The sequence below is a fragment of the Dromiciops gliroides genome, chromosome 6 (genome assembly GCF_019393635.1).
Source record: "Dromiciops gliroides isolate mDroGli1 chromosome 6, mDroGli1.pri, whole genome shotgun sequence".
In the NCBI taxonomy this organism is placed as follows: Eukaryota; Metazoa; Chordata; class Mammalia; order Microbiotheria; family Microbiotheriidae; genus Dromiciops; species Dromiciops gliroides.
Window position 1 is genome coordinate 96,679,411 of NC_057866.1, and position 24,899 is coordinate 96,704,309.

General features: G+C 41.9%; 1 protein-coding gene across 2 annotated transcripts in view; it reads left to right on the plus strand.

Annotated features, from left to right (window-relative positions):
- LETM1 (leucine zipper and EF-hand containing transmembrane protein 1) overlaps window positions 1–24,899 on the plus strand; it is an 86,304-nt gene that overhangs the window by 54,893 nt on the left and 6,512 nt on the right. Inside the window, exons 10-13 of one of the 2 annotated variants that reach the window (XM_043972563.1) lie at window positions 3,184–3,324; window positions 9,220–9,354; window positions 11,687–11,880; window positions 14,155–14,293. In XM_043972563.1, the coding sequence (XP_043828498.1) occupies window positions 3,184–3,324; window positions 9,220–9,354; window positions 11,687–11,880; window positions 14,155–14,293 (609 nt within the window). Of the gene's footprint in view, window positions 1–3,183; window positions 3,325–9,219; window positions 9,355–11,686; window positions 11,881–14,136; window positions 14,294–24,899 lie in introns of both variants that reach the window. The other variant, XM_043972561.1, reaches the window with a different exon arrangement.

Sequence of the window (24,899 nt, forward strand, 5' to 3'; positions counted from 1 at the left end):
TGAGGGAAGGGGCAGAGCTTAGAGCTAATTGGCTGGCATCATTCAAATCTACTGGTTCACTGGATTTGAGGGTGGTTTGGTGCAGTCGTGCTGATGTCAGATCCCAGAGAACAGATCCTCTGGCAGGAACAGGGCTTTCAAGTGGGTGTGGTTTTGAGTGAGGTAACTTCCTGACTCTGGGCTGGCCTTAAGAAAGGTCAGACCAGGCTCTCTCAGCAGGGGTCTCTGGGAGTCCCCAAACCCCATTGTTTTCTCATAGTTGGAACTACCCTTGCAAAGATGACCAAACCTCCAAGTCATCAAATTCATTGGCCATTTTGTGCCATCATTTTTCTTAGGCGCTCTGCAACATTTCCCATTACAGCCCACCTTTCCTTCTTTTTTTTTAAGCTTCTGAGACATGATACTCTTTAGATTTTTCTCTTCTTAGCTTTTAACTCCTTTTCTTTCGGAGCACTTTTCAGTCCCTTCCTCTGCTTCCTAAGCCCTTAATTTGGGTATTTCCCTTAATGTTCGTTCTCGACATTTGTTTTTTCTCTGTGCTTGGTAAATTCTTGGTAATTTCATTCATTCCTGCAGTTTTCCTTCTGCTTTATGTGCATGAATCCCAGGTCTAGATCTCCTGTCCTGGTGCCTAGAGATCTGGGCCTACATTCCCAGCTTTCCATAACATATCACTTCACGGTCCCTGTGGCACTTCAAATCCAACATTTCCCAGACTGGGTTTGTTGTCTTTCTACCTGACCCCATGTCCTTTTGACTTGATCATTCCTATTTGTAGTTATGCTTTTAATCCAGTCACTAATGTTCAACATTTTTATGTATCTTTAGCTCTTTAGTTTTCCTCAAGTCCTCATAATTGTCTGGATACTATGTCTTGTTAATTGCAGTAGTAGTATTTATTTTTCTTCTGATAGTTCTTTCCTTTCTTCCTATCACTACCCTAGTCAGGCCCTAATTATCATATGAACAGACTAGTACGATAACTTGTCTTCCTGCCTAAGCTGGCTCCCCATCCCCAATTCATTATTGTTTCTATTGCTAGCATAAACTCCCGTGCTCTAGTTCTGCTTCATCTATTAAGACTGCTACCTCCATCCTCTTACATCTTCAGGGCCAAGCATAGTGCTCTGCACATAAACACCTAATCTGCTTGTTGAATCAAATGGGTAACGTGTAGTGTCTCTTTGCACTACATTGTGCAAAGATCCTACAGCATATGATTATCTTATGTCTTTATCACTGCCCATGTATTCTGTGTGTGCGTGTATGAAAAATTGACACATGCACATATATAATTATCAACTTTTCTGAGCAGATGGAGGTAGATAACTGATGATAATTCAGAATACTAAACTAATCTAAAAATTCATTTCTGTTTCATTTGGAGATGGGTATTTTTGTGCGTAGACATAGACACATATGTCTATACACAGGCATATATGTTTATATGCACATACTTGTGTGTGTTTTATCTTTTGGAGACTTTACAACTTTCCAAAGAAAATTAACTGGAATGTAAGGGTTTGACCCTTCCTCCTGGTCAGTGCCATTCTGCTCCAGGTTGGTAGAGGGCTGTCTCATCTGTTAGCTAGATATAAATCAGCCTACAGCAGAGGTTACCTTTCTCACAGGATGTTGGCTCACACTTTCCATGGCAAAGGGATAGTCAGATGCAGGGTGCCTTCTCTGGGCTGCTAAATATTTTGACCCTGAGCAATGCCTTTTCAGAATCACAAGTTTTTAGAGTTGGAAAAGTATATCAGCTTAGTTTGTGGCCATCTGATCCAGTCCCTACTTGAAAGAGTCCCTGCTCTGATGTACCCAGCAGTATCAACTAGCTTTGCTTGAAGAACTCTATTGAGGAAAGCAGCCCGTTCAGCTATTAGTGATAACTCTAATTGTAGTGTTTCCTGACATCAAACCTCAACTTGTCTCTTCATGGTTTCTGTCCATTGCTCTCAGCTTTGAGGCCAAACAGAACAAATTGAATCTTCTTCCACATGATTGCCAGCCTTTGGATATTTGGTAGAAAACTTTCATGTTCTCCCAAAGTCTTTTCTTCTTTCTAAATGTTTCTGGTTTCTTCAAACCATTCTCATCTTTAAGACCCTACACAGTTTTGGTTGCCTTTCTCTGGGTGCTCTGTGTCTTAATATTGTCCTCTTGGTGCTATCTAGCAAAGAAATGAATACTCTAGATGTAGTGTGATCAGTATGGTAGGTAGTGGGACTGTTACCTCTTTAATCCTGGACACTGTGTTGTATGCCTTTGCATTCAGCACAACAGGTGTTGTGTTAGATCACATTCTTGACTCATCAAGCTTATAATCCATTAAAACCTCCAGTTGTTTTTTTTTCCAAACAAACTGCTGTCCAATGTTGTCCTCCCCATTGTATATTTGTGAAATTAAAATTAAAAAAAAAATGAAGCAAAAGACTTCACCTTTATGCTTTTAAAATTTCATATTAATTAGATTCAGTCCACTATTAACACATTATTTAAGGAGCATGGGTGACTCCTTTAAGCTAAATTTGTCCAAGAATAATTGAGAATTAACTGTAATTTGTGTCACCGTTAATGTAAAAGTTGCATAAAAATTATACATTCATTATAGTCTTCTTCTGGCCTCTGCTTACTTTCCTTCCCCTTTCTCCCATATCCCCATAACCCAAATAGGAACACAATTTCATAATTTTCAAGGTACTTTAAAAAATGCTTTTGCATGCTTACTTTATATGAGTGTTTTTTGAAAGTCATATGTAAGATTTTTCTAATTGAGTCTTTTTCATACATTATGTAAAGGAATCCAATCAAGGGTTCTTTTGTAAATTAAAGAATCAGTCTCTGATTCATGTTTTGCAAACCCATATTTTGTATATCTTGTTTGTTTTTGTACGGCAGTGAGGGTTAAGTGACTTCCCCAGGGTCACACAGCTAGTAAGTGTTAAGTGTCTGAGGCCAGATTTGAACTCAGGTCCTCCTGAATCCAAGACTGGTGCTTTATCCACTGTGCCACCTAGCTGTCCCCATCATGTTTATTTTATATCATGTTTATTTAAGGTGGGAACTTTTAATGATAAAACTTGTAGATGATGACCTTCATAGACTATAACAACTGAAAATATACTGCTACCTGCTGTTATGGAATTATTTTTGATTTGTGTGTGACCTTCAATTCAGAAAGAAGCCGAGTTGGTTCCGGAGGTCCTTCAGCAGGGAAGAACAACTCCTGCATCCCAAGATCTGGAGCCAGAGGTCACCAAGGTGCCATTGAAATCAGAGGTTCTGATTGACACTGCCCCAGTCTTAGAAGGCCTGAAGGTAACTGACATGGGAAACGTAGTGTTTGGAATGTTTTTTCACGGTTGGGTAGGGATTGTGGGAAGAAGCTGTTTCTTCTTCTTCTCCTCCTCCTCCTCCTCCTCCTCCTTCTTCTTTTTTTTTGGTGGGGCAGTGAGGGTTAAGTGACTTGCCCAGGGTCACACAGCTAGTAAATATCAAGTGTCTCAAGCTGGATTTGAACTCAGGTCCTCCTGAATCCAGGGCCAGTGCTTTATCTACTGTGCCTCCTAGCTGCTCCCAGGAAGAAGTTTCAATAAAGCCAGATCAATAAAACCCTGTTGATATGTTCAGGATTTGAAAAGGTTTTGCTTGACTCTAGGTTTTTTCATGAAAAAAAAAATTAATAATTTTTTTCCTACTTTATAAAGTCAGAATAAAGCAGGCTCAATTGTAAATACCAGTAAATTTAATCCATAAAAATTTACACTGTTTTGTCCACATTTTTGCCTGTGTCTTGATGAAGAAATTAAAAAACAAGGAAAGTAGGAAAAGCTAAGAAGTAAATGATGGGGAGGCATTTTGGCAGGGAGGAGAGTGCAATTTTATGTAACCTTCACTCTCAACATCTTTCTCTAGGGTATCAGTGACCCCATAGAAAATGTAGAGTTGTTTTACACCTCTCACCCCCAACCCCCCCAAAAAAATTCCACTCAGGAATATATAAATGTATTAAGATTGTTTTTAAACATTTAATTTGGAAGATGAGGCTTCTAAAAAAGGACAAATGCAAAAAAAAAAAAGTAGCATGAACCTGTAAAACTAGTGTTAGGATGGCTAAATAAAGCCCAGGATGACTTGAGTGTTGCAGAAAGTGTAAAGACAACAAAAGGGATTCTAAAAAATGAATGTTGGAAGTAAAACAGAAGCAAGAACTCTGTGCCTTGGTTTGTAGGTCAGTCTTGTCAGGCAGCAGAGATAACGCAGCTGACCCTTTCTGTCTTAATTGCCTCTTCTCTGGCACAGATGGTGGGCTTCTAAGGGAAAGACCAGTCTCAGCTCAGGATGATTTAGAGGGAGAAGAAAAGCACCCAGAAGCTGCTTGGTTCCCTTTAGGGTAAAATTGAAACTTTTCAGCCTGGCCCACCAAACTCTTCCACTGTCATTTCCCATGATTCCCCACACTACTCTGCTTTAGCCAAACAAATGAAACTTTCCCTCAGACTGGGCTCGCCTTCTCTAAGGTGCCACACATTCCTACAGTTTGTCTTCCTAGCCTAGAGCAAAGCCTAAACTGTAACTGAATATGGGTCATGTGAAAAATTTGGCAAGTCAAAGGTTATATCTGCTTATTTTATATACCTGCATACCTGGGCTCATGTAAAGATTTCTCACATGAAAAGGGGTCATGAGTGGAAGAAGTTTCAGAAGCCTTGGCCTAGAGCACACTCCCTCTCCTCTCCTGCCACAGCCCATCTTTTGCAAAGCTTTCCCTGATTTCCTCAGTTGTCAGGGTTCTCTTCTCTACTGACTGATTGATTGATTGCCTTTTATGATGCATGTTGTATTTCCCTAGTAAGAGGGTCTGTTTTCCTTTGTCATTGTGCTCCTAGTACCTATCAGTAAAGTCTGAATTCTCTTCTGTGCTGCCAAATGAACTTGAAGATCTGGTCTCATCGTCGTTGAAAAATTATGTAGAATGGAGAAAGCAACAAAAAACTAGAGATGAACAATTGTTATCCTGGTGGGAGAAAGTGGGTTCCCAAACCTGCAAACTCGTCAGTTTGATCTGAACCCTCAGCACAATTCTAGATGGGATTTTAGAATACCTTTGGAACATTTGAGAAAGCGTGTGCTGATCACTAGTGTCCAACCGTTGTGGGGTCATTAAGAATAGGATCGACCCTGTTTCCCCTTTTGCAAAAAGGTTACAAAGTTGATAGGTCAAAAGAATACCAGTCAATAAGTGATTCTTTTCAACAAAACTAGATGATATTCCTTGATATTCTTATATGTAAAGCAAAGAAATGTTCAGTGGATCATATTATTACTGGGCATATGGGGAGCCAGTGTTAAGAAGAAAAATGTGCACAATTTATGTAACTCTTTAAGGTTTCCAACATGCCGTGCAAATGAGGATCTTATTTGATCCTCAGGACAGTCTTATGAGGTAGGTGCTATGATTTGATTGAATAATAAAGCATTTATCAAGTATTTGCTCTGTGCCAGACACTGCTAAGTGTTGGGGCTACAAATAAAAAGGTAACAAGTCTCCGCCCTCAGGGAGCTTACATTCTTCTTGTTATCCCTGTTTTACATATAAGGAAACTAACACTGAGAGGTTAAGTGACTTATCCTGGCCTTCACAGCTAGTGTCTGAGGTTGAATTTGAACTCACGTCTTCCTGATTCCAGGCTCAGTTCCAGCATTAGAAGTCATTAGCAGGGGAGTAGTTTCAGCATGATGAGACAGACCAGCTCTACTGTTTGGGGATCAAACTGCCGCCGACACCTTGGTAACCCTTGAAAGGAGTACAACCCTGTGAGCACAGGGGAGGGGGAGTTACAGTCAGCCCAAACTGTCCCACCAGCCACTTTTGCCACACCGCAGTCATTCTTGAAGACCTAGTTTTGCTCTGCCAAAGCCTCCCCAACCAAGATAGTGGCATTCACTTTAGGTAATGTGGCATCAGTTATCGCTAGCATTGGATAACTGTAAGGCAGTATGGATCAGTGCAGGAATAACTGGATTGGGAGTCAGAGGGCCTGGCCTTGTAGCCCAGACTTGCTACTGAGTAATTACTGACCTTGAGCAAACCTTTTACTCTCTGAGCTTTCACATAAATGCAGGTGGCTGGACTAGATGGTCCTTTCATCTCTAAATCCTTTGGTATTAATGAACCCAATCAAGCAAAAAAAGTTCTACTACTACTAGTACTACTACTTCTACTACCACCACCACTACTACTACTGCTACTACTAGAGCAACACTAATAGTACTAGTAATGGTAGTCATAGTAGTAATAAACAGCAACTTACATTTATATAGTACCTACTATGTGCCAGGCACTGTGCTAAGTAATTTACAATTATTATCTTATTGATCAGCAAAACAACTGTGGGAGATAGGTGCTATTATTATCCCCATTTTGCAGAGGGGGAAACTGCGACAAACAAGCTTAAGTGACTTGTGCAGGGTCACACAGCTAGTAATCCGGATTTGAACTCAGGTCTAAGTGAGTCGAGCTTAGTGTAGTAACTTTAAGATGTAAAAGATGTAGAAAGACTTTCCATTAAACAGTTAAAATCCTCAGCTGTTTGGGAAATAAGTATTACTGCATCATTTTTATTGTAGCAATTACCATCTTGGGGGGGGGCTGGGCAATTAGGGTTAAGTGACTTGCCCAGGGTCACACAGCTAGTAAGTGTCAAAGTGTCTAAGACCACATTTGAACTCAGGTCCTCTTGAATTCAGGACCAGTGCTTTATCCACTATGCCACCTAGCTGCCCCCATAGCAATTACCTTTTAACTTACTAAGATTTGGATACATTCTGATAGTTTTGAAATCCTAATTGTTTTCTCCAATGTAATTTTTCCTGTAAAACTGAACTTTTAAATGCCTAGTACTAGATACTTCAGTACAATATCTTAAGGAGTGGTCAAACTTCAAAGACTTTGTTTCCTCATTTGCTTAAAATCCTATAAATTCCAACACTGCAAACACAATTTTTATAGCCTTTGAGATACTCTGGAAACGGCTGGAGACTTTGCTGCTGTATTCATTATAGTGCTACGTTGAAACTTTGAAGCCTAATGAAATGGGTTTCCTCTACATTACCCTTTTTTTTTGTTGTTTTGTTTTTGTTTTTAGTGAGGCAGTTGGGGTTAAGTGACTTGCCCAGGGTCACACAGCTAGTAAGTGTTAAGTGTCTGAGGCCGTATTTGAACTCAGGTCCTCCTGAATCCAGGGCCAGTGCTCTATCTACTGTGCCACCTAGCTGCCTCTACATTACGTTTTAAAAATTAATTCCCCCCTTTTTAGTTTTTTGAAGACAATTGGTTTAGTGTACAGCTTCTCTAACTTAAAAGCATTGCTATTAAGTAGTTATAATTCAGTGGATAAATCTAAATTGAAGTGAACAGCATTATAAAGAAATAAGGGCTAAAATAGACTAAATAGGGTGGTAATCACAAAAGGAGCTTATTGCAGGAAAAAGGGGGCAGGAGCTTTGTGCATGGCCACACTCTACCTAGTCAGTTACTGTAAGATGTGAGGTACTAGATATGGTTCTTATGCAAGAAATCATCTGGAATTTGCAGCAGTGAGTGCTGCTGATAGGCAGGTCACCCAGGGCCCACAAATGCCTTGAAGGGCTTCCCAGCGATGGACTCTGCTCTTATTCAGCTTGGTGAAATGAGGCAGATTCTCTTGGGAATGAGCTCTCCATGTAAGGAAATTTTCTGGACAATTGAGTCTACTTCTGTCCATGTTTCCTTTCCCCAAATCATTGATTAAAATATCTAGAAGGTAAAGAAATAAGAAAAGAATTGGAACATAATTTTTGTGTATAAGGATTCATTTATTATATAAACATGGATTTTTCTTTTCTCATAGGATTAGGAATTTTAACATTTCTGCATTGTTTCCCAATGTGTGGAACAGGCCATTCAGCAAAGTTCTCTGAGGGTTGTTACCTTTTTAGTGTTGTGGTCTTCAAATAGATCTGTCAATGTATTTTTTTAAGCCACTCAGTTGTATTTAGCCTGTGAAATTGGTCCATGGTTAGATAGAGCCGGCCTTTTTTCCCCCTTGGATTGCATTGTGGCTGGAAGTGTGTGTTCAAATGTATCCTTGGGAAATTGGTGATGCTAAAGTGCTTCTTGCTCTCACTCAGTGTTTTAGACAGGGACAGTAAAGCTGAGTACCAGCTTTCTGCTGGGGTTTTCACTGGAATGATAGAGAGCTGCAGAACAGCCTTTTCCATGTTCCCTTTGTCAATGAGATGTAAAATTAGTTCTTGACACAAGTGATGTGTCTGGTACTTGTTTTTAAACAAACCTACAAAAAATTTTTATGTAAAAGATTGAGTTTAGTTCATGGGAAGACATCCTTCTTCCATAGCAGTAAATAAAGACTTAGGGAGACATGTCTTTCTCTCAGCAAGGGGAGAAAGTGTTAAAAAGTCCAGAAAAGTTGCTTGGCCCATTAAGAGGTGATGGGTTTTGGGAATTTGTTTCCATCTGTTTTATTTTTCAGTATGTGGGTATTCATTATGCCCTTCATAATAAGAGTTTTCTCTGGGTAGTGGGATGGGAGGAGATCTATTTGGAAGGGAAGATGATGTCAAAATTAAAGATACCACTAAAGATGTTTTGGTTTTTTCTTTAAAAAAGGTGACACAGTACTTAGTTAGAGGCAGGTAGTCTAGACAAAAAGATACTGAATTGGAGGGCATCTCTGTTTGTTTGTTTTGTTTTTTTGCAGGACAATGAGGGTTAAGTGACTTGGCCAGGGTCAAGGGCATCTGTTTTTGATGCTGCCTGGGCATCCCTTCTCTGGGTCTCATTTTTCCCATCTGTGTAATGTGGTGGCACTCTAGATGTTCTCTAAGGATTCCTTTCAGTTTTTGTGTCCTAAAAGTCTCCTGTTCAGGCATCTTGTGAACATTCTAAGGGTCATCCTCTCTGTACCATTTATGATCTTGTTAACTTTTATCTGATCCCATTAGCACCTCCATCATCAAACATTTAATTTTGGTATTAACAGGTTGTGGTTTTTTGTTGTTGTTGTTTTTTAATTGATAACTTGGTAGTTAGACCACCACCATGGATATATAACAGGAATATATGGCATTTGAAACCTTGGGAGCCTGTGAAATTACCTGGGAACAGAGTTCAAATGTTCTTGTTTATTATTTGGGCCTCTTTTTGTCCAGGGAGAAGAAATAACCAAGGAAGAAATTGACCTGCTTAGCGATGCTTGTACTAAACTGAAGGAACAGAAGAAATCCTTAACCAAAGAGAAGGAGGAGCTCAAGTTGCTGAAAGATGATGTTCAGGAATATAAAGAGGTACCAAGGATCAGTGGGAAGAGGGATTGGGGATAACAGGAATCTTAGTGACTTGCATTTTCTTCTTGAGCTTCAAGCTCTTTTTTTGGGCTTATTATTCTCACCATGGGTAATGTAGTTACTGTTGGACAGAGGGTAGTAGATGTCTGCCAGGATCTCTATGGTCCTCCAGGAGACATTGAATTGTATTTCAGGCATGACACACATCGTGCACTCAAAATCTGTCATCCTGGATAACTTGCTTCCCCTTTCTAATTATTTCCTCATCTGTAAAATGGCAACACGATTGCTTGGTTTCCTTCCCTCACAGCTTTGTTGTTGTTTTGTTTTTTGTTTTTTGGTTTTTTTGCTGGGCAATGGGGGTTAAGTGACTTGCCCAGGGTCACACAGCTAGTGTCAGGTGTCTGAGGTCAGATTTGAACTCAGGTCCTCCTGAATCCAGGGCCGGCGCTTTATCCACTGTGCCACCTAGCTGCCCCACAGCTTTGTTGTAAGGAAAGTGCTTCATCAAACTTAAAAGTGCAATTGAAACAAAGGATGTTTGGTCTTAGTATTACTGGGCCCTTGTGCTAGTGACTGGGAGAAAAGATGCTTAAGCCTCAGTGAGGATGGTTGCAGCTGGCTGGTTCTGCCGCTTCTCCTGAGCAGCAGTGTTGATAGCTGCCAGGGATGCAGGTTAGGTTCCTTTGATGTAGCAGAGGAAGAGATGGAGAACTGAGCCCTCTGTCCCTTGTTACCCACCCTCTGCCTGGCCTGATGCTGATTGAAGGCTTAGGCAACTTGTGGTGGGGCAGAAAGCACAAGGGGAGTGGCTTCCTTTTCATAGTAAATTTCCATTTGGTGGCGGTTTGCAGTTTAAAAGATAGTTTGTATTGTGGGAGTGATTTTTATATGGCTTATATCTGTCAGGTGCCTTCATTGTTGTTCTGTTTAATCCACTAAGTGTATGAAAGATGATGTATATGGTCATTTCTTCTTTGCCTAAATGAGTAGAGTAACTGCAAAAAATAGAAGTGTTTTCTAGAGAAAACAAAGATGGATTTTAAGAGCCGCTTTCAGGAGTGATGATGAGAAAAACTCACAATTAAACTAGTTTATGATGTTTGCTCCTGGAATTAAGATTGGGATAAAAGTAAAATTATGGTTCCTATTCTTTGTTTTTTTTATTCCTATTATTCTTTTTGTTTGTTTTGTTTTGTTTTTTGTTTTGCGGGGCAATGAGGGTTAAGTGACTTGCCCAGGGTCACATAGTTAGTAAGTGTCAAGTGTCTGAGGATTTGAACTCAGCTCCTCCTGAATCCAGGGTCTGTGCTTTATCCATTGTGCCACCTAGCTGCCCCAGTTCCTATTATTCTTAAATGTGTGCAGCTAAAAGTCTCTGCATTATACCTCATAAACTAAATTAATATTTTCAGAGGAGATAAAATAATAATAAATAATAAATAGTTTATTTCTACTGACATTCTGGCACCATCCTCTTTTCTGCTTGAAATTTAAGTTTGAATGACCAGTTGCACATATCTAGATGTACAATTGTTTAATTGCTGTGTTAATATAGAAGGTGACCAACAGGTCACGAACACAGAGCAGAACTAAAGAACGTTCATTTCTTTTAGCATATAATCAGAGTGGCCTTCATTTCCCAAATGTAAGAAGGAGGCAGATATGTTTATTTTTTACATATCATGCAAAAGAATCGAAACTTTACCCAATTTATATTGACCTGAAGTGAGGAAGGAAGTGTGTCTTAGATCTACTGACATTAATTTGTTTTTTTACAAAGCTTATAAAATATTTCATAGAGGTGGGTAGAGTAGAACAAGTTTAAATTTTTTGCTTTGCATTATTTATTTTTCTGTTTAGATTAATAATCTGAAACCAGGATGTCATTCATCCTCCTGAAATTTGGCTTTAGGAGGAAGAATGATTCAGATATTAACAAAAAGTTGAAATTCAAAATAGGTTTCCTTTTCCTTGCCACTGAATAAAATATCTGTTGATTAGAGATAGTTGCCTACTCAAAAAAAAAAAGGAGAAAGTTGCATACTCAATTGTATGTTGGTCATGAACAAAAAAATTGTATGTGTGTATATACATATATATGTACAATGTGTGCTTGTATATGTGTTTGAATATGTATATATTTATATGGAGAGAGGGGAGAAAGCAATCTCTGAGAACAGTGGAAACTCTTAAGTGCATAATGTATCATTTTATATCTTTTTAATACTTTTACTCTTGAATTTTATTACTTCCTTGAGGTTAAGCTATATTTTAAGTTTAAACATATCACATGAAGATGTAACGTTTCCTTTTTAAAAATTTTCATCAGGATTTGCAAGAGATCAAAAAGGAGTTTTCCAAGACTGGTCAAGAAGAGATTATAGAAGAATCTAAAGCAAGCAAGAGATTGTCCAAGAGGGTGAACCAGATGATTGGACAGATAGGAAAAATACTTCATGAATTAGAGAATGATCAAACGGCAGCAGCAGGGAAAATGGAGAGTAGTAATGCCATTGCTACTGGGTAAGTGGTGATAAATTAGTTTGTATTTAATTTTTTATGGTGGGTAGACTGTTTTAAATGCAATGTTACTTAGAGATATTAGGGGGAAATTGTTTTTGAAATTAGTTATTTACTTTAGAAATATTCTGCTTTGATCACTTTTAAAAAAATAAGTTCTTCAGAAAGCTATAATGTTTGTTCCTCTCTCCCCTCCCCCTTCATTCTCCACATAGTTTTCAGTGCCGAGATAATTTATTACAATTCCTGATGACTTTGGTGACATAATTGGGGCTCAGTAAATATAGATGATGGCGAAAACCACCATTTATCTAGGCCCTAATCTTTAACTGGAACTGTAAATACTGTTTGTATACAAAAGTTAATCAGTGACTAGACATATCTCTGCTTTAATAGCATATAAATGGTCATATAGAAACATTCACAGAATCTAGAAATAAGAAATTGAGGAACAGATTATATATATATATATATATATATATATATATCCTAAAATTCTGGTCAGATACCATAAAAGATGCTTCATGTAGTTTGCTTTTCTGAATCTTTTGTTTTTTCCTTGTAATGAGTTTGTAAGGAAGTTCTGATATGATGAGAAAGATGACCCAAGAGCAAGGGGAGGAGCAAGGATTTTGATGGATGAGATACTACTACATCTAATTTGGTATTAATGTTTATATAGAAATTATTTCTTTTTTCTCTTTAAGTTTATCATAGACCTTTGTTCAAATAGCCACATCCCTAGGAGTAGAAAATATCTCACAGTTTATCTCAGTAATGAATTATTAAAACAGTGTAAAACACTAGGGCCTTTGCCTACCCTTGACATAGAATTCCATTTAAACCAGGTTTGTGGGTTCTATCAGCCACCTATGAGCTAAAGTACTTTTTAGCTCTTGCAGTCTGTATTTTATGACTGTATGATATACTTCCAGTGTGGTTATCTATCCAGTTATTTTAATCAGTCTGCTGTTCTTAAAGCAAATGTCTCTCCTAGATTTTGTACAATGTAACCTTTCCAGACCCTCTTCTGGTGGAACTGGAGCCAGAATCCTATAAATCGTCTTTTAAACAATGCTTATTATAGTAGTGGATTAACAAAAAGATTTTTATCAGATTCCCAGTCTCTAGTGAGTGCCATGTTTCGGTGACATAGTAATTGTACCTAGAAATACAAACCCCAAAATGCACCAGAGCTCACACTTTATCAAATATATATATTTTAAAATTCCATTTTGCATATCTAGTCTTTGTTCTTATTTTTGTATAAGAAGTTGGAGAGGGCAGGGCAGAGGGTTAAGGTTAGGGGAGAAAGCCAAAAGGGACTTTAGGCAGGTTAGATGGTGGCTTGAAGGTAAAAGAAGGGTAGGGAGGGGGTGAGGCTTGGAGTCAGTTTGGTTCAGAAAGAAGGAACAAATACCAGGCTCAGAGTATGTTAATAAAGGGGAAAGAAAGAGTTGGGATGTGCAAGGTAAAATTCATGGGTGCAAACTGACAGAAGATTTTAATGCAAAGACTCAAATATCCATTGATGTCTTAAATTTTGAGGATTTTGCTTGTTCAAGGACTCCAGAAATGAAGACCAGGGATCCATATTACAGTAGGGAGAAACTGAGACTGTATATAGGGTTCATCTGATGTACACATCCTTTGAAGAGAAGGTTCTGGCAGGCTCTGATCTCTTGACTGAAATGTATAGAAGCTGAAAATTGATAGAGGAGAAAGTGGCAACTAATTCAGATGTGATATATAGACGTTCTAAAAGCCCATTTTATTGGGCAGAAGGGTTGGTACGATGACCCCTAACCAGTTTCCTAAAGAGAACACAACATTCTGACCATTTGCTGCTTTTTTTCATGGTGGCACATTTCTGGTCCAGGTGGTCATTTGAATTAATGTACTTCAGTATTTTAAGAAGGAAAAGTGTCCCTAATTTCTTCCTTAGAATTAATGATACCATAGATGGTTCATATCATTTCTATTACCATAACATTTCCCCAACCTTTTAAGTGGAGATGTTGGGACCAAGAGACTGTATAGCTAGGGTGGAATGTTTTACCCTGAATATTAATATTAATATCAATATGCATAGTACTTTGGAAAACAGAAATCTGTAAAGAGTGTTATACCAGCAGAGCTATTTGATTTCAGGGGGCACTCATTGGTCTGCATTCTGCAGTAGGAGATCATGACATGCTTCTATTCCTTACATATCTCTTTCTAGTTCTTCTGTTCTTAGTAACTGTTTGCCATATACAGATTGGGTTTCCCCCTTAGGGAAAATGTCATCACCATCGGTGAGCTTATAAATGTGATGAAACAACTTGAGCAGATTCCAGAGAGCAAATTGATGAAGTTGGCTACTGCCTTGGATGGAAACAAGGATGGCAAGATTAATATAGATGATGTTGCCAAGGTAAGTGTCAAGTGAGATTTAATACTGACAAAAGGGTACAGAGCTGTATAGATAATTTTTTTTTTCTTTCTTTCTTTCTTTTTCTTTTTTAGTGAGGCAATTGGGGTTAAGTGACTTGCCCAGGGTCACACAGCTAGTAAGTGTTAAGTGTCTGAGGCCGGATTTGAACTCAGGTCCTCCTGACTCCAGGGCCAGTGCTCTATCCACTGTGCCATCTAGCTGCCCCGAGCTGTGTAGAATTTTAACAAAGTTGAGTTAGTGTAGTTCCAGTTACCTCGAAGAAAAAAGCCTTGGCTTCCTCTTTGCTGTTTAGAGTTTCACCTTTGTTTCTGCAAAGTGTGTATTGTGGGATGCAATCTGTACTTCCATTCATTGATGGGGCAACAGGCCCCTCCTTAGGATTTATTTGGAGTATTTCTCTGTGGCTTGGGCCCATATTCTATATTGCATAGTTAAAATCAACAACACAAGCCACTCAAACATAGTGAAAAAGCTTTCATTGTCCAGGTTTCCATTAGGAAATGTAGTTTAAAATGAAATAATTTTGTTGCCTATTTCTGATATTTTTGTAATCTAAGTTTCTAGCTTATTTTAGATTCTCTTAGATTCTCTTGTCTATTTTGAAATTATGCCACAAATGTGTGTGTGTGGGGGGGGAGGTGGGGGATGGACTTCAGATCCATAAAACATTGCATTAATCTAGTAAACAAAAGAGAAATTTTGACAGAAACCTTTAGTCATATAGGAACATTCAATATTATCTATTGTTTTGTTCTATATTTCTGTTATAAAAGCCTTTAGATCTTAGAAAGGGATCATATTTTAATTTCTTTGCATTTTTTCTTATTGTCATTGTTAGTTTCTAATACCTGCCTGCTCCTTCTTTCCCTTTCCCTTCACAAACTTTCTTGAAATAGAAATTTCTTTTTTTGTTTGTTTTGTTTTTTTTTTTTGCAGGGCAGTGACGGTTAAGTGACTTGCCCAGGGTCACACAACTAGTAAGTGTCAAGTGTCTGAGGCCGGATTTGAACTCAGGTCCTCCTGAATCCAGGGTCGGTGCTTTACCACTGTGCCATCTAGCTGCCCCCTGAAATAGAAATTTCAAATGGAAATTTTGACTAGCTTTAAAAATCTAACAGAATGGGGGCAGCTAGGTGGCACAGTGGATAGAGCACTGGCTTTGTATTCAGGAGGACCTGCGTTCAAATCCGGCCTCAGACACTTGACACTTACTAGCTATGTGACCCTAGACAAGTAAGTCTCTTAACCCCAATTGCCTCACCAAAAGAAAAAAAAAATCGAACAGAATGTCCTTCAAATCTACAACTATTCACTAGAATATTAATGTGAAGGGTAAAGTGGTACTGTATGTGAAATGTATGTCCAGTCATTTCATCCTGTTCATTTACTTTTTTAAACATCTTTCTTGTTTTTCAGGTAGTTAAGAGAAATGTAATGACAGTCCTGTAGGTCACCAGTGCTTATAAAGAACCTTGAGCATCTTTCTCAGTCTGTACTTTTTATGGGTTGTATGTTTGTAGCCAAATTGTTATGCTTAGCTACTTTAGTATCTTTTTGAGGAAAGGGTCAATATCATCACACTTAGTTCTATTGTAATCCCATTTTGTTCTTCATCATTGATTGGAATAGAATCTCTCTTTACTTTTCCATTTTTGATAGTTGCCCATTGCAGACAGTTTAAAAGTATGCATCTCTCTGGAGGGGATTTGGAGCATGGGAACTGAGGAGAGGGTATGGGCTAGGAGCAGAATCTCCATAAGGGAGAGCTGCATTGAGGTGAATTCACTACTTGGTTATACATACAGTGGAAGTCACATTAGGGGGTAGAGATGAGCATGAATAAACACTGTACCTAGAGGCATCTGCCTGAATCAGGTAGATTCTTTCTGTTTGCAAATGCTTACAAAGAGAAAAAAAGAATTGGAGAACAGTAACACAAATTAAGTTATTGTTTTGTTTTTTTGTTTGTTTTTTGTTTTTGGTGAGGCGATTGGGGTTAAGTGACTTGCCCAGGGTCACACAGCTAGTAATTGTTAGTGTCTGAGGTCAGATTTGAACTCAGGTCCTCCTGAATGCAGGGCCAGTGTTCTATCCACTGCGCCACCTAACTGCCCCCAGTTAAGTTATAAAAATGAAATTATGGCAAGATGCTTAGCCATTTTTTTTTAAGTTCTACAGAAGCACAGGGACTTTCTGTTCTTCGCATTTTGCAAGTCCTAAAAAAAATTTTTTTAATTGATGCTTATGAGTATACACATGGAAGTTCTTCATTTGGACAGATTGGCTTGGCAGAAATCTATAAGCCAGGACTTTAGTTTAGCAAACATTAATCAAGCACCTTCTGTTTGCAAAACACTGTTCTAGTTCCTATTGTGGGAAAAGGGGATAAAGCTCTTAGATACTACATGGTCTTTGCACTCTTGGAGTGGCTCTGTAGTTGGGGGAGGGGGAACACATAGATAACTGTATTAGACAATATTCCATGATATGCAGATGAGAGAGGTACAGAATAAGGTGTTTGGGGAGGTCAAAAGAAAAATTAGGGAAGTCTTCTTCAAGTAACAGTGACAGCATTTGATTTGGGCTTTAAAGAGGGAATAAGAACACCTAGGTGTGAGGAAGGGTCAGGCTGACATTTCAGACATAGCCTTTTAGCCATATAGCCTTTGGTAGGCCATTATAGCATGGTTTAGTGGAAGGTGCATTGGACTTAGCAGAATTGGATTCCCTTAGAATCTTGGTGGATTTTGGCAAGTCATTTCATGGCCCTGAAACTCATTTTTCTCATCTGTCAAATGGGTATGATAATATACTACATATCCAGGTTTCATGAGGATGTTTGTTGTGAGGACCAAATGAAGTGTTCTGTATACACCGTTCTTTTTACAAGAAGGCAAGATATAAATATGTCCTATCCTAGTTGCCTAGTTACTTGCACTCTCATTTCGTTTGATCCTTGTAACATTGCCTTATAAGACTGGCAGAACACTTTGGTGGTATTCCCATTTTACAGAGGAAGAAACTGCTTTTCAGGGCTAAGTGACTTAACTGAGACTCTCCAGGTTGTAAGTGACAGGGCTAGGAGGGGAAACCAGGGTCTCTGGTACTGCAGTAGTCCAATGTTCATTCAGCTTAACTGTGACCTGGAACCCTGGTCTACTTGCTTTGGCAATCATGTTTCCTCTGCTGGTGCAGTTCTTGGTATTAACTGGTGCGTCATTCTTCGTGTATGTGTGTATGGTCTGCACAAGGACTCCAGCTTTGTAGGCTGTTGTGACCCTGGAGTGCAGAACCTACTAGCCTACTCTGGCCCCAAGACACTGTCACTTGTCGGGCCTTCCTGGGTTTGACTCCCAGCAGCCCCAGAGTTTGGTGTGGGGCCCAGGAGGGCCCAAACAAGTTTCCCCTTTGTGGTACTGTGAAAGATTCAGAAGAATTCTTAACATTGTGATATGGGGAGAGCCGATAGGAGAAAGCACGTGGGTCCTTAGGATTCCTCTGTAAAGAATTACACTCTCGCACAAGACCTAATCAGGAATAAGAGAACAGGTTTATTGGGGTACAAGAGAAACCGGCCGGGAGGAAGGGTTTGCCAGAACAAAACGCTTCCTCCCAACTGACTTGTGGGGTGCCATTTTATAGGGTTTCGATGAGGGGTGGGTAAGAGTCTCTTATTGGGTGCGGGGCTGGTGGTCTTCCCGCGTTGCGCTGTGGTAGGAAGAATCCCTCGTGAGAGATCTGGTGGTGGGTGTCAACTTGGTCCTGATGGGTCTAAGCAGTCTGCTGATGGGCGGTTCCAGGTGGTCTTCTCCTGGATTACCTCATCCAGTTGCTTAGGAGGACTGGAATGTGGGGTGATGGTCCTGGAGCATGCTCAGTTCAATCTGTGCCGCTTATCTCCGTTAGGTGAGTGTGTGTGTCCTTGATTGTGTTCAAGGAGAGGCCTACTTGATTTCAAGGGAAAACCCCTGAGGTTTCAAGGAAAAGGTTCCTTGAACCCCCCAGAGAATTGTTGGGGTGACCGGGGCCCATAATCCTCCCATGACATTCCCCCCTTCTTATATCTAGGGAAAAAGGGCGGTGGTCTCATCTTCTGTAACTACTTCCTGCTGGTTATGGACGTAGAGATGTCCCTGAATCATTGGGGGTACAGCAGAAGTCATTATGGGCCTGGTCCAGGGAGCGAAGAGGCATGTAGGCCGGGGTAGTGGCTGCCATAAGGTTGAAAGCCTTGAGTCTGCTTGAGACAAATTTAACAAAAAGGTTAAAGAGACAAGGGCCAAAGATTAGAAGAACAACAACTAATATCACTATCGGAATGAAGGGAGTGAACCAAGAAAGGAACCAAGAATTCCAGGAACCTGCGTGAGGAGAGAAAAGCTGCTCACGTGTGTCCCTCATCCAGTGAGAGATATCATGGAGATGTTGTACTCGGGTCTCGACTTTCCTTGAATTGTTAATATACACACAACAAGATGTATTCTGAACCATACACACACCACCTTCAGCCGCTAGGAGATAATCTAGGGCTATTCTGTTATCTAACACTACATTGGCCAGAGTGTCAAGGGACTCTTGTAAATCCTCTAGCCCAGCTGCTGTTTCGTTTGAGAGTCTTTCTACGGCCAGAGTAAGATTGGTTAGTATGGCATCCTGCTCAATATAACCTATGAAAGGGATAGTGAGAGCGGCTGCCTTCTTAACCCACCAGAGAAAATTATCCCAGGAACCCCGCTTAACCCTTGAGGGGTGATTAGCAGGTAGGGTTGAGGGGTTGTGGAAAACCTTTACCCGGGGATCCAAAAATCCCATTGTGCACTGTCCATATTGTTTATAGGGACTGAGACATGAGGTTGTCAAGACTTTCTGGGGGTGCTCTTCAGGAGTTAAGCCTGTAACAAAAATTGGCAGATTCTGGTGTCCACAGACAAAGACATACCCCTGAGGGGCACATAAGGACCCCTGGGTGTTCCTGAGCATTGTCTCAATCTCCTTGCCCCATTTTGAGGTTGGATTGCATGAGGGTATAATGCCAGGCCAAGTCTGGCTGTTCTTAAGGGTCTTTAACATACCCCAAGAAGCTGGAGGCCGTAAGGGCTGCTGGAGGGTGGAGTAGTCTTTAAAACTGTCACCTGGAGTCAGGACAGTGTAATCAGGTTGCCAGTATGTACACCTGGACAAGTAAAAGAAACCCTTTTTATCATTCGAGGGGATTGGTGATCCTGTACAGTTTACACACAGGGCATGTGTGAGGTTGTATGGAAAGGAGGTACCTTTCCAATTCTCAAGGCAAGTAAGCTTGTGAGGTCCATTGATCACTTTCCCTTCCTTAATCATCATTGTCCCTGTATACTGTTTCTTGGGATAAGTGATATTGAAAAAAGGTCTACCAGCAGTGAAGCATTGAATGCCCCTAAAGGTCTCCCACAATGGTATTGCAAAAATAGGGAGAGTTGCATAGCGAGGGGACATAAAGGGAAGAGGCATAGGAGTAGAAAAATTTCTGTCTACATTAAGGGTCCTTTTATCCCATCCCCACTTTGTGCCTTGATTGTATGCTAGGACCTGAACCAGAGAGTAAGACAGAGGTCGCCCCAAAACCATTCCTAGGCTTGCCTCCTATATCCAGCTTGGCCATAGGCCTGACACGATGCTGGTCAGGAGAGCAAGCTGCAGAGCCCTGGATTTTTGCTAAGCCGATCTCTCGGGTGCTGCCCTGGGGACAAAGAGGTAGGAGAGCTGACCTCACCTTCGTGCGGCGTCCCCCACTTCTGTGTTCCGGTTTACTGCAGCTGCCAGAATCTCGGCCAGCCAGAGTTCTGCTGGTAGCAGATGTGGTGATGGCTGCTGCTATTATATGAGCTTGGTCTATGGAGCGGGCACGAGCCATCTTTTCTCTCTCTTTGGCTACGGCAAGGTCCCTGTTATTAAAAATCTTAAAAGCAATGTCAAGGAGTTGTGAGGATGGGATCTGGGGACTCCAGTCTAACTTCTGGAGCTCTCTCCTAATGTCAGGAGCAGACTGGCTGATAAAATGAATATTGAGGACAGTAATTCCTACATCTCTTTGGGGGTCTAGGTTAGTATATTTCTTCAGAGAGTCTGCTAAGCGGCTCATGAAGACAGCAGGATTTTCATCAGACCCCTGTGTTATCTCCCTCACCTTTCCATAATTGACCTGTTTCTTAACCCCCCTTCTCATTCCCTCAACTAGGCAGGTGATCATGTGATTTCTACGAGCTCTGTCTTCCCTGTTATCATAGTTCCATCTCGGTTCTATGACCGGGACAGCTGTAAAACCAGGGACCCCAACCCAATTTCCAACCTGCGAGTGTTCATCCCCAACTTGTACCGCCAGGTCCCAAATCTGTTTTTTCTCATCAGGGGTACAACAGCTGGCAAGAATAATTTGCAAATCAGTCCAGGAAAGGTCAAACTCCAGTGTCACAGACTTAAAGCCATCTATGAACTTTGTGGGGTTCTCTGAGTAGCTCCCCAATTTCTCTTTAATCTGAGATAACCTGCTTATAGAAAAAGGGGCATGCCTTACTGTTGTGCCCTTCCCAATGGGAAATTCCCTTAATGGAAGCAGGGAAGTAGTGGGAGACGCTGGTAAGGACCTGGGTTGGGGAGATAGCTCAGGTGGAGACAGAGGATTGGGCGCAGGGCCCAGTGGGGGAGGGGTGACAGCCTTTGGCTGTGGAGTAGGTGGGGGAGGGGAAACAGTCTTTGGCTGCAGCATGGGTGGAGATGGGGAAAGGGAGATAGCCGTAGGTAACTGCAGATTAGGTAAAGCAGATGGGGTTGGCTGAATGGAAAAAACAGGAGAAATGGGAACATATTGGAGTTCCCCCTGATTGTAAATGGGGTAGAGCAGGATAGAAGGAGACTGATATCCACTCCCCGTGTGGCACAGGGAATTGGTTCTGAGATCAGCCGGTGGGCAAGGAGAGGTCTCAGTCATAGAGTGATATGACTGTGGTTGACCCATAGGTATGGAAGCAGGCGAAGAAGGAGTGGAACGAGAAACAGGTAGGGAATGAGTTTGAGGAGGAGGGGAGGCTGAGGTCTCAGAGTAGGTGCCCAAAGAGTTAGCGAATTGCTTGGGCTTGTGGTGATTCTCAACCGGCAAGGGGACCTCATCCTTTCCCTTTGACTTCTGGCTCAAACTCATAAAAGCCGATATGTATGGAATCTCTGTCCATCTCCCTTCACGCTTGCAAAACCTGTCCAATTGCAAGATGGTATTATAATTAAGGGTGCCGTGTACAGGCCAATTTCCTTCACTTCCTAGAGGATAATGTGGCCATAAATTGTTACAAAAATGTATCATACATCTCTTTCTTAGGTTTTTAAGTTCCAGTCTAGTCCAATCTCTTAGGATGCACCCCAGAGGTGAATTTTTCGGAACACTCCCTTTCTGTCCCATAACTACTGTCTAAGGAGAATAGTCTGAACCAAGAGCAGAGAGCTGGTAAGGGATAGACACATAAGCATAAATGTTCTTACCCAGAAACGTGTAGTCTGAGGGTCCTAGCGTGGTTCGGACATCTAGGAGTCCCAGGCTGCTCTCTGTCCTGCAGACGCCGACCGTCTCTACCTCTCTGTGACTCAAACGGGAGGTTGAGTCCGGTGGGAGAGGGAGAAGAGAAACCCAGAAGGTAGGGTCTTACCTCCAGGTTCTGTGCCAAGCGTGGTCCAGACGTCTGTTTGAGCTTTCAGCGAGGGAGGGAGACTCAGGCTGCCCTCCACTGTCGCATGCGAAAGCTGACCCTCTCTCTACCTCTCTGTGACTCAAACGGGAGGTTGAGTCAGGCGGGAGAGGGAGAAAGGAAACCCAGAAGGGAGGTTCCCACCCCCCAGTTTTGTGTGTTAAGAGGAAAGAGGAAAATCCCACGTCCCTACAACGTTCGGGCGCCAGATGATATAGTGGAAAATGGGGTACGGGTTGGTGGGAGGGGTTCTTGGGAATTCCTCTTTAAAGAATTACACCCTCTTGCACACAAAACTTAGTTAGAACAAGGTGATAGTTTATTTAGGAGCAAGGGAAGGGAAGGGTGGGGGGGAGGGAAACCATGAAAGAAATCCTTAGACTTTTCATGGGGAGATTTGGCACAAAGCACATGGCTCAGAGGTACCAAATCTCCTCGAACAGGAGACCGGAAGGTACTTTTATAGAGGACTGATGGGGGTGGACCATCTGCCCATGAAAAGTTCCTTTAGTGAGAGAGGACCATCCCCCACTGGTGGTAGCTGGGGGAATTGGGTGAGCAGTGGAGGACCATCCCCCACTGGTAGTGACTAAAGGAATTGGGTGAGGGGTGGCTACGGATCCCTCTTCAGGACACAAAGGCCGAAGCCACACCCAAACTTATCTCCCCAGGATAAGGGAGACCGGAATGAAGGGTAGGAATCCCAAGCTAGCTCAGTCCGATTTGGTTCCTCTAGGCCTTATCGGTCCTCTGGTTTAGTTTCTCAAGGAGAAGATTCCTCGGTGTGCCCCAGAGAAATTCTGGGGTGCTCTGCGCCCCATGACATTCCCCACTTCTCTATATATAAGGAAAGGGGACGAAGATTCTTCTGAAACTGCTTCATGCTGACCGGGGGTCGAAGAAATCACGGCGCAAGGGAGGGGGAGGGGAGAGAAGTGGAGAAGGCCTGGAGTGCGTGGAGTTGTGTGGGGCCCAGAGAGTCCAGAGGCAACACATAGGCACAGTGTCACGAATCCTTGAGCCTAGACGGAACAGACTTAAACAAAAAATTAAAACTGACCAGAGCAAAAGGAAAAGGGACTTTATCAGATCAGGAGTCAAGTGGGACCTTTTTGCAGGACAGGGTGTGGCCTGCTTTACAGGAGGGAGTTCAAGCCTAATTCTGTGATAGGCAGTGTCTGTCTACATTAAGGGTCCCTTTTATCCCATCCCCACTTTGTGCCTTGATTGTATGCTAGGACCTGAACCAGAGAGTAAGACAGAGGTCGCCCCAAAACCATTCCTAGGCTTGCCTCCTATATCCAGCTTGGCCATAGGCCTGACACGATGCTGGTCAGGAGAGCAAGCTGCAGAGCCCTGGATTTTTGCTAAGCCGATCTCTCGGGTGCTGCCCTGGGGACAAAGAGGTAGGAGAGCTGACCTCACCTTCGTGCGGCGTCCCCCACTTCTGTGTTCCGGTTTACTGCAGCTGCCAGAATCTCGGCCAGCCAGAGTTCTGCTGGTAGCAGATGTGGTGATGGCTGCTGCTATTATATGAGCTTGGTCTATGGAGCGGGCACGAGCCATCTTTTCTCTCTCTTTGGCTACGGCAAGGTCCCTGTTATTAAAAATCTTAAAAGCAATGTCAAGGAGTTGTGAGGATGGGATCTGGGGACTCCAGTCTAACTTCTGGAGCTCTCTCCTAATGTCAGGAGCAGACTGGCTGATAAAATGAATATTGAGGACAGTAATTCCTACATCTCTTTGGGGGTCTAGGTTAGTATATTTCTTCAGAGAGTCTGCTAAGCGGCTCATGAAGACAGCAGGATTTTCATCAGACCCCTGTGTTATCTCCCTCACCTTTCCATAATTGACCTGTTTCTTAACCCCCCTTCTCATTCCCTCAACTAGGCAGGTGATCATGTGATTTCTACGAGCTCTGTCTTCCCTGTTATCATAGTTCCATCTCGGTTCTATGACCGGGACAGCTGTAAAACCAGGGACCCCAACCCAATTTCCAACCTGCGAGTGTTCATCCCCAACTTGTACCGCCAGGTCCCAAATCTGTTTTTTCTCATCAGGGGTACAACAGCTGGCAAGAATAATTTGCAAATCAGTCCAGGAAAGGTCAAACTCCAGTGTCACAGACTTAAAGCCATCTATGAACTTTGTGGGGTTCTCTGAGTAGCTCCCCAATTTCTCTTTAATCTGAGATAACCTGCTTATAGAAAAAGGGGCATGCCTTACTGTTGTGCCCTTCCCAATGGGAAATTCCCTTAATGGAAGCAGGGAAGTAGTGGGAGACGCTGGTAAGGACCTGGGTTGGGGAGATAGCTCAGGTGGAGACAGAGGATTGGGCGCAGGGCCCAGTGGGGGAGGGGTGACAGCCTTTGGCTGTGGAGTAGGTGGGGGAGGGGAAACAGTCTTTGGCTGCAGCATGGGTGGAGATGGGGAAAGGGAGATAGCCGTAGGTAACTGCAGATTAGGTAAAGCAGATGGGGTTGGCTGAATGGAAAAAACAGGAGAAATGGGAACATATTGGAGTTCCCCCTGATTGTAAATGGGGTAGAGCAGGATAGAAGGAGACTGATATCCACTCCCCGTGTGGCACAGGGAATTGGTTCTGAGATCAGCCGGTGGGCAAGGAGAGGTCTCAGTCATAGAGTGATATGACTGTGGTTGACCCATAGGTATGGAAGCAGGCGAAGAAGGAGTGGAACGAGAAACAGGTAGGGAATGAGTTTGAGGAGGAGGGGAGGCTGAGGTCTCAGAGTAGGTGCCCAAAGAGTTAGCGAATTGCTTGGGCTTGTGGTGATTCTCAACCGGCAAGGGGACCTCATCCTTTCCCTTTGACTTCTGGCTCAAACTCATAAAAGCCGATATGTATGGAATCT